The following is a 10,496-nucleotide window of genomic DNA, read 5'->3' on the forward strand; positions in this document are numbered from 1 at the left end:
CAAGACGCGTGTTTTATTTTTCATTTATCTTAAATTAATCTTTCGACTGCAAAAAAATTTCAAACTTATACACTTTATGACAAGTTTACCTCAGATTAATTTTTTGAGCGGAAAAAATCTCAAACCGATAAACGTGTAACAAATTTACCCTAAATTAGTTTTCGATAAATTAAATTATTACCACACAAAACCTCGAACAGGTACACGCATGTAATAAATGGAGGGAAAAAAACCCTCAAATCGGTGTACTCATTAACTATGTCATTTAAGTCAGTAATTTGACAATACAATTTGACGAAAACTAACGGAGGGTAAATTTATCACGGGTATATCAATTTTGATGTCGGAGTAAATTTGTCATATATGCAACAGTTTCGAGTTTTTTTTTTTTGTTAGTAAATTTAACTAGTGTAACGGGGCCACCTGTCGACAAGGTCCATCTCATGATGCTATTTGGGAGCTAACCTAGGACTATTATTACCAAAATAGGAACCAACTAAGGGAGCTTAAAATGATGTGATGCCTATAGTTTGGGCCTCTCTTGAATAAAATTTATCTTGTTGGGGGCAAAAATTGATAAAGAAGAAAACCTTAAAGCCCCCTTTTTTTGGTTTTTTGCCATTCCGTCCTTGCCATCGCAAAAGCCCCCAATCCACTCCCAACGCTCAAGCTCCGAACTCATTTGCCATCATCGTCAGTTCCATTTCCCGCGAGCGAAGAGTCAAGAGTGAGGCCATAAATCCCACGAAGAAGAAGAAGGAGGAATAGTAGGAGGAGGAGGTGGCGGTTCTCTGCCGGTACAGCCGGAGCTTACACAAGCCCGCTGTGTTGTTCCTCCTCTAATCTGCAGAGACATGACACTAGGGAGAGAACCAAGCACCGTCCCTCTCCGTCGATGTCATAAGGTGAAATTTCTTTGCGAGGGGTTGTCGAATGTTAGAACCGTTCTTGATTTGTCTGCTTCACTAGAGCCTAAAGGGTTTCAAGATCCTCGGTCGGTATGCGAGGATGATTGTCTGCGGTATCCGAAGCGAGCGTTCGCGATACAATGTGACGTGCTTGATCGACATTTGCTTAGAATTTCTTTTCACCAACCAAAAGGGTGTGAAGGAGTGACCAACGAAGCGGGAGGTTCATACCCGCTAGGAGTGTTTACTTTTCAGTCGTAGCTATTGCTCATGTGCACTAAAGGGACTGACCAACTACTAGGGGTTGGCCCGGGCAACTACTACTGCCATTCCAACTACCGGAGCGGGTGCATTCATGTGGCTTTGTGGATAAATTTCCCAGATTGGTTCGAACCCGAGGCCTCTTGCGAAATCTCGTCAGGGATACACCCAACCATTGATTACCACGACTGTGGTCGCTTTGCTTAGAATTGATTCGATTGGATTTGGTTCGACTCTTATTCAGCGTAGACAAACAATCTAGTATTCTGTCTGTTCTATTGGTATTAGGAAATTACTGGTTTTAGTGTAGTATATGTGACAATGCAAAAACGACTACTGATATTCCTGATGCTGCTTTCTGTTGGGCCTGGTGGCTGAACTAAATCAGGAGATAGTCAGTGATAGATTAGAATGTCTAAGTTGAGTTTTTGGGTTGCATAAGAATAATGCTAGCTGTACAGATGTGGTTTACGAAAATTGGTATACTATGGCAGACTCCTATAGAGTGTTCACTATGATCCATTTGTTTAAAGAACCACTCGCGGTTGGCCGTATCACTTTTATTCGAATTTTGTCGACTAGTTTGAGTAAATCTAGCATGACTCTTTCTATACCCACAATGCTAGCATTTTTTAAAGTAATGTCCTTTATGTGTCAAGTCTTTGATTCTCCTGACATTTAGCTATAGTTACAATGAGCTGATTTATTGAGGTTTCTACATTTTCTTGCTTACTTTATTTTCTTATTTCAGGTACAGCTTTACAGACTGAGTAATGCTTGGTGCTGTATGTGAGAGGCATTTCAATGGGGGTGGGGGAAGAAGAGTTTGAACAAGAGCCATATGTGGGGTTGGAGTTTAATACCGCAGATGATGCTCGTATTTTCTATGGCAATTATGCATCACGAGTGGGTTTTAAAATACGGTCTGGTCAATTGTATCGATCGCGAGTGGATGGATCGGTTTGTAATAGGAGATTTGTGTGCTGGAAAGAAGGGTTTCAGATTAATTCAAGGACAGGATGCCCTGCGTTCATAAGGGTGAAAAAATCTGATTCTGGCAAGTGGGTCCTTGACCAATTTGCGAAAGATCATAATCATGATCTCGATGCTTGTGAGGAGAATCACCCTGCCAATTCCCAGTGCAAAAGTTCAGCAACAACTGCTAAAGTAGTTGATTTGTGCCGTAAGCCTCGGATAAAACAGCTTGATGTTGTCAATAATGGATGCTCATCTTCTTCAAGTATTGCCAGTGCCAAACGCGTTAAACCGGGGGCAAATGAAGGACAAGTGAAACTTGAGCCTTTTGTGGGTCTAAAGTTTGATTCAGCTAACAAAGCATACCAGCATTATGATACATATGCTGGGAATGTGGGATTTAGAGTTCGTATCGGTCAGTTGTTTCGATCAAAGAATGATGGTTCGATTACTTCTCGGAGATTTGTCTGCTCGAAGGAAGGATTTCAGCATCCTTCTAGGGTTGGGTGTGGTGCATTTATGAGGATTAAGAGGCATGATAATGGAAGATGGATTGTTGATCGTTATCAACTAGAGCATAACCATGAGCTTGAGGTGCAAATGAAAGCCAACAGAGGTTCAGCTTCTAGGAAATTTTTAGATGAGATTAATGAAACATCGGAAAAACTAGACATTGCTAAAAAGCACAATGGGAGCCTCCTCAAGAAACATCATATGAACAACATAGGAAGTGATTGGTATACCGTGCTTCATAATTACTTTCAGAACCGACAAGCTGAGGACATCGGATTCTTTTGTGCTGTTGATGTACAGATGGGTTGTTGTAGGAGTCTTTTCTGGGCTGATGGCAGATCCAGGTTTTCCTGCAGTCAGTTTGGTGATGCCATCATATTTGATACCTCCTATAAGCAAAACAATTATGTGGTGCCATTTGCTACTTTTGTTGGTGTTAATCACCACAAGCAGGCAGTTCTTCTTGGATGTGCTCTAGTTGCTGATGAATCAACGGAGTCCTTCATATGGTTGTTTGAGACATGGCTCAGGGCAATGTCTGGGTGTCATCCCAAGTCCATAATAGCTGATCAGGATGATTCCATTCTGCAAGCGATTGCACAGGTCTTTCCTTCGAGTCATCATCGATTTTCAATGTGGCAAATTAAGGCAAAAGAATGTGAGCATTTGAGTCCATTGAGTAGTGAATGTAAATATGAATATGAGAAGTGTGTTTATCAAAGTCATACAGTTGGTGAATTTGATGCTGCATGGGATGCTCTTCTCAGCAAATATGGCTTGAGGGAAAATGCTTGGCTGAAGGAAATGTATGAAAAGCGTGAAAACTGGGTTCCACTGTACTTGCGTGGAACATTTTTTGCTGGAATTCCCATCGATGGAGGTCTAGATGCCTTTTTTTATCCATATTTAAATTCTCAAACGTCACTTGAAGAATTTGTTGTGAGATATGAGCAAGGTTTGGAGCAACGTCGTGGCAGTGAAAGGAAAGAAGATTATAACTCATTCAACCTGCAGGCATTTTTGCAGACAAATGAACCGATGGAAGAGCAATGTAGGAGGCTTTATACCCTTTCTGTTTTCAAAGTTTTCCAGAGGGAACTTTTACAAAGCTACAGTTATCTGGGTGCCAAGATTCATGAACAAGGGGCCATCAGCAGATATCTGATCCGTAAGTGCGGCAATGAGAATGAGAAGCATATCGTTACCTTTTGTACATCCAATCTCGATGTGAGTTGTGGCTGTCAAATGTTTGAATCAGAGGGTGTATTGTGTAGACATGCTTTGAGATTGTTCCAGATTCTAGATATTAGGGAGCTTCCATCTCGCTACATCCTACATAGGTGGACGAGGAGTGCTGAGTATGGCACTATACGTGATTTTGATTCAGGAGGTAGCTCCCACGAAATTAAAGCTAAGATGATCTGGAGTCTTCGTGAAATTGCAGCCAAATATGTAGAGTTTGGTGCCACATCTTTTGAGAAATACAAACTTGCATATGAAATTATGCATGAGGGTGGGAGGAAACTTTGCTGGCAGAGGTAAGTTTAAGATAATTTTGTATTTTAGAGTGCGTCTACAGTTTCTTTTCTAGCAAGCCTGACTTTTGTAAGAAGAAGGCATGAACTTGTTTTATACGGTATAAAAGCTTTCTCAATCAGATGTGAAATTATGTGGCTATGAAATTATGCATTCTGCTAGTTCTTTTTGTTGGTTTACTCTGTTTATCTCACCTCAGAGGCTAGGGGTAAGGGAGGGGATAAATTGACGAGAGCGAATGAAGAACTATGCTTAAAATTTTCTTGCAATGAAATTGTACCTTCAGTTTCAAGAGGCAAACTTTGACAAACTTCTAGTGGGGGGAAACCACCACAAGCCCCCTGATTGTCTTTGGAAAGTTGACCTGATGTTTGAAGAACCTGTAGACCGTGCTCTGGTGTAATTTCCTCCAAGTTATCCAATCTCTCTTCTCTCTCTCTCTCTCTCTCTCTCTCTCTCTCTCTCTCTCTCTCTCTCTCTCTCTCTCATAGCCGGCTTTTTTCCCCTTTTTTCAAAGGTCACTTTTTTTTTTTGCTTTTTCTTTTTATTCATTTATCATTTAATTTAGTTCAGTTTTATTTTAGGTTTATGAAATTTCAAAAATAAAGGAGTCTTTATGTCGCATTACGGAGGGCCTCGTTTCAAAACAATATGCCGTCCTGGGGCTTTACCGGGACTCTCTCTCTCTCTCTCTCTCTCTCTCTCTCTCTCTCTCTCTCTCGTGTAACTGTGGCAAAAGAAAATGGAGACATGGATGACTCTTAATTTTGGTGCAGAGCAGCATAAGTTAGCAAGAGACACCTGCTGGTCTGGCCTTTTAATGAGGTAATCATAGTGAAGTTAATGATATGCATGAGTTGTGGCGATTTGCATTTCAATTTTTTCTCACCCTGAAAATCTGACATGAACATAAAGGAAAAGTAAAGTTCATCTAATAGAAATGTCTGATTCAATAATCAGTCGCGCTCCAGCACCTTAGTTGTAGTTCAGAAAGTTACTCAGTGGATGTGAGTCTATTTGGTAATCATTTTTCCAGCAATATTTGGAAATGCCATATGACGTTCCATGATGTGGCTGATCTCTTGTATCATATGGCCACACATGTTCTTTCCCTATGCGGCTTTAATAGGACATATCATAGCCGACAAACTTCTGTTATTCAGCGATGTTGAAATGTTCCACTATATTGGAGTGTGCTGAATAACTCTCATAGTACAGATTTGAGTACGAATTGCAATAGTGATGAAGACAATGCAAAATGAAATATCTCACAGATGCACAGTAGAAACTCTCAGTCGTATGTGTGATACTGGCTCAGGAAGCAGCATAATTTGTTCTTTAAGATGCCCGAGTAGCTCTTTAGTGGATATCTATCTATTAGCACTTAAATAAATGAGAAAACTAGGGCAATCACAACTGTGCGGCAGATAGGTTTGTCCTTATGGCAACAGAAATGAGCTTCTTCTTGTTATAGCAAGTTAGGCTACTCTCACCAGGAGAAATCATGAGAGAATATTTGGCAGAGGGAACCAAGTGGCATATGTAGCTAGCTTAGAGTTGAACTTGCTTGTGGGCAGATAATAAGTAGCTCAGGAGTGCCATTGATATGTAGCTTAGATTACTGAGGCTGAAGCTGATGTACAACACCTGTAATGAGACAAGATTCAGAAATGCATGAATTGAGATTTTCCTGATCGAGTGCTTCATAGAGTCCATGTTCATATCATGTAGGACAACCTAGACAAATTTTAGGAACACTATGGTAACTGTCACGATATGTTAACATCATCTCCTGATGCCTCCACTTGAAGCCTTGAGCTTGAATATGATTTGAGATCTGAACATGCCTAGTGCTCTGTGAAAATCATAGATCAAGAATAAATCATGCTCTCCTCTAGTTACATTTTGTTATTCAGTTGTATACTCTGAACTAGCCTTAATACACTTCAACTGAAACTTGCTGACATCGTACAGAGAGAACGGATTTCTCATTATTTTCGTGAATTTTTCTTTCAAGCCAATGTCAAAGTATGTTTTGATTGTTGGGTCACTGTCCATGCATCTCTTTAAGAGCATCCTTTTAAGGCAGGTGACCAATGCTATTCTGAGAAGAAAACTAAGTCCTTGAACCACTCTGCTCGGGAGAGTGTATAGGGTATGGTTATCGATCCAAAATCCTGAATGATTACAGAAACATGAAAAAGAGAACAGAACAACTGTAGCTAGAGTTTTATGTGGCTGTAAAGTTAAAAACTGGGAAAATTTTCGAGCGGAAAGAATAAGAACTTGAATGGGCATTGAAGAATGTTCTGGTGAAGCTTTTTTCCTGGAGTTGGCTCTGCAGCTTGCATCGTCAGTTTCTCAGAAAGGTATTGCCTGCTTGTCCAAATTTAGTCTGGGTTAGGATAGTTTAACACTTCGCAGTGATCTGTGTATGCTTCATTTTCTCTTTGTTTTTAGCAATACAATGGGTTCAGTTCTAATTTTATATACTTCTAAAGGAATTTGTAGTAGTTATCGGCCGTGGCCTTCTTGGAGTAATTGAGTAGGCAAGATATGATCTTAGGGTTGTCAATCACCTCTTACAATGGAAATTGATTGGTTCTGGTGCACTCACATGGCTAACACCAAATTACAGATCACTATAGAGAATCGGCAAGAAACATATGTCGCAAATTTTTTTTTAACTATAAAATCCTGTGAAGCATATGATTCATCTCAAGCTTCATTACTAAGATCGGCCAATGGCATTAATAATTTGTCTTGGTTTAGCCACCGTATTCCTGGATTGTGCTATCAAAGTGAGATTTTCCTGCTTGATAGGATTTGGACTAAATTTCGACGATACAAGAATGATTGAGATGGTCGAGTCTGATGAGAAACTGCGGTGCATAGTGAACGAACACGGTAAAGAATCGAGACATTTTGGAGTTAAGAAACTAGTGCTGCGTGGGGGCGGGCTGGCCGTAGTGATGAGACCTGGTCTCAAACTCCGGGAGTAGCAAAAGAGGAAAAGGTGAAGTCTTTTCCTATTTGAACATGACAATATTGTAGAGTGAATGAGCTTTTGAAAGAGTTGGTCAAGCTTGTGGGCATTACATGACAGAAAACTTTATTAATGGAGATTGCAGGCTCAAATTTAATACGTGGAGAAGGATTTACACGCCCTCATGCGTCAGGTATGATTGTACATTCCTCGCCGAATTCATGCTTGTTGAATGGATGAACGGAAGTAAGTTTTACAAGAAAAAAATTGCCCAAAAAATTAAGGAAAATAAGCAAGAAGTTTCTTTTTCCATGGGCTCATAACTTCGACACAAGATACGATACCTACAAATTTATATGGACGTACTGCTTAATCTATGACATGAAAAAACGCATTGCCAATTCACCGATCCTCTTAGGCAGATTCTAGAACCTTTGTTCTGTTCGTTGCCACATCCTACACATGAAAGAATTCTTTTAGTTGATTCCAATATGACGATACAAAAATTTTAAAGATCAATAGATGGGCTTCAGCTAATGAAAAAAATATGATCTTAGTAAAGATTTTTGGGTGCTCCAATACTAAATCATGGCCATTAATCTCATTTTTCATGTTGGTCCTTCCCCCTTATCCCCTTATCACATAGCCTAATTGTCATTCTAATTTCCACACAATGAAAAAGGAGTGACACGGCCATCTTCCGAGAGAAGGGCGAAGTCTCAAATCAATCTCGCCACATGCCAACTACACTAACACCATACATGACTAGGCCAAAGCTAATACCAATAGGACATAGCTCAATAATAGATCTTTGGAGGCATGAATCGTAGCAGGTTATAAATCTGGTTATGTTGGGTCATGCTTCAGTTTAATTCAATCCTACGTGCGCGTTATGATCGTTCTACTCATTTGCATTTCTTTTGTCAATTGATGACTATCTGGTTAGAGATGATCACATTCCAGATGAGAAAAATAGATGCGTTGTAACAGTAGCTATATATATATATATCTATCTATCGTAACAAGTTTTAAACCCTTTTAATATTTTTTTGTTGCTCAGTTTTTTTGTTCCTAAGTTTACGACCCGTTACTACAAGTGCAATAAGCCGAAAATCAGTAAGTTACGACGGAAATCGCCTTGATTATGATTACAAGGCATTCCCTCTAAGCTTACGACCTATCGCAAGTGCAATACTTCAAAAACGACAATAGCGATGGAAATGCCCTTTGGCCACAAACATTTTCTTTCAGATTTTGACCTATTACAAGTCCTGCATTTTGATAATATTAGAATAAATGCGCCATAAACAATAGATATTAACCTGGTAACAATTTGTTAACCGTATTAGTAACTTGGCCGTTTTGTAAGTGGGTGCAAGAAAGTAACGAATACTAAATATAGGATTATTTTTTCACTATGAGGAAGGAGTGAAACTATTTTTTTAGAAGACTGAAATTTTCAGACGAAACCATCAGGAAGGAAAATTATATAAATCGTTGAAACATGACAGCATGAAATAAAGACTGAACAACACATACATTGGTATTAACAGTTTTATGTGTTGTGCAGGTTGCGAAACTCTGCTCTCTTCTCATGCGTTCTCACCTCACTTCGTCCGTAGGCGGAGATTCGAACCCCCCACCCTCCTCTTCCCAAATAGGAAGAGTGGTCACCGGGGCAATCCCCCAATATAGAGAGCTATTTTTAGATCAAGATGGTTGATGGAATTTAACTTTGCGGCTCTTTATTGATGGGTAGTGCACTAATAAGACATTAGTAATTTAATGGAATGTAAGTAGGAAAAATTATATAAAAAAATTATAACTCATTGCAATTGTGTCAATTCAATCATAAACTTTTTCTTCCAATTCAGTCCTAAATATTTTTCATTTGAACGGATTCATTCCATCCGGCCAAGTTTGGCCAAATGGCATTGACGTGGCATTTGTGGGGCTAACACGGCAATTTTAATGATATTTTAATATTTTTCATAAATTTTATTTATTTATTCTTTTTATCCTTTCTTTCTTTTTCTTTTTCTTGTTTTTTTTTCCTCCTTCCTCCAGGTGTCATCGCCGGGTGAGGTCGAGCCTCACCGTCGCTTGATGAGATTCGCCTCGCTAGCCCTTGCCTCTAGCCGATCACTCATTCGGCAATCGGCCGGAGGAAGAAGAAAAAAAAGAAGAAAAAGAAACAAAAGAAAAATAAATAAATAAATAAATAAGTAAGTAAATAAATAAATACATAAATAAGCACATAAAGATTATTAAAAATTGTCAACATCAGCATTGGTCGGTTAAAGTTGGCTGGAAGGTCCGAATTGACACAAATGCTAAAGGTTTACGATTGAATTAACATAATTACAATAGGTCTAGGACTTCTTCGGTAATTTTCCCGATGTTAGTGAGTCCCATATACGTTGGTAGTACACTAGTGGCACTTGTAGAATGTGAAAAAAGTTGCTAACTTACCAACTTAATGAGATGTTTGGTAATTTTGTTAAAGAGTTGTTATTTTGCTAACCGCACTTGTAAAACTTAAGAGAAGTTGGTAATTTTACCAATTCATCAGAATTTTGATAAATTCTCTTTAGCGTTGGAAGTTTACTAATCAATCTTGTTAAAAAATTTAAAGAAATTGGCAGACAATTAATCACATATGATATTTGCAAATTCCTTATAAGGTTTTTACTTGTGTAAATTTTTAATAAGTTGATAATTTACTAAGGTATTAACTGTTAGTAAATGCTTTATAGTGCTAGTATATTACTACCAACATTATTAGATTTCTCCTTAACAGGACCCTAGAATCGTCTAAGAAGTCCAATCAGTGTGTCTTCTAATCCATATTTCAAGAGAAACACAAATCCTTCTCAAATTTTTCAATTTGCTAGATACGGCATGATAGATTAGCTAGCGTCACTATCATTGTTAATTATTTGTTAAATTATTAAATAAGACGGTTGAATTGGCGTGAGGAGATGAAAATAAAAAAAAGATCGGAGTAACTTTCAGTTCTATACAAGCAAAATGGTAGGAAACGGTATTGCCAACTCGCAGTTTTTGTGTATGTACAACACCTTGCATGTTAAAAAGAACATTTCTTTGCCCCACAAAGAAAGCAAAACTGCCGAGTCGCACGGACAAACTCGGGATTGCAGCAATCCGTTTATACTTCCCAAAGTTCTCTTAAGAAAAACATCGGAAGAGAAGAAAATAACTGGGGCATCTCAAGTTTCTTGAATCAGAAGTCAAACCGTCCGTAATTCCAAGTCCGAAAATGCCAAATTGAATGAGTTCAACATATGAGGACAATA

The 10,496-nt window shown here is 38.7% G+C and overlaps 1 protein-coding gene across 4 annotated transcripts; it reads left to right on the forward strand.

Moving 5' to 3' along the window:
* The first annotated feature begins 656 nt into the window (after positions 1-656).
* Positions 657-7,362, forward strand: LOC115748460 (protein FAR1-RELATED SEQUENCE 7-like). Of its 4 annotated transcripts, none has more exons than XM_048280153.1 (3): positions 657-905; positions 1,921-4,195; positions 7,318-7,362. In XM_048280153.1, the coding sequence occupies exons 2-3, from the start codon at positions 1,974-1,976 to the stop codon at positions 7,334-7,336; spliced, it is 2,241 nt and encodes a 746-aa protein (XP_048136110.1). In that variant the 5' UTR covers positions 657-905; positions 1,921-1,973; the 3' UTR covers positions 7,337-7,362. The 4 variants fall into 4 exon arrangements, with proteins under 4 accessions (XP_048136110.1, XP_030540813.1, XP_048136109.1 ...); XM_030684953.1 differs by lacking the exon at positions 7,318-7,362 and adding an exon at positions 6,695-6,719; XM_048280152.1 differs by lacking the exon at positions 7,318-7,362 and adding an exon at positions 4,489-4,660.
* Positions 7,363-10,496: the final 3,134 nt, after the last annotated feature.

The sequence above is a fragment of the Rhodamnia argentea genome, chromosome 6, assembly GCF_020921035.1.
Source record: "Rhodamnia argentea isolate NSW1041297 chromosome 6, ASM2092103v1, whole genome shotgun sequence".
Taxonomy (NCBI): Eukaryota; Viridiplantae; Streptophyta; class Magnoliopsida; order Myrtales; family Myrtaceae; genus Rhodamnia; species Rhodamnia argentea.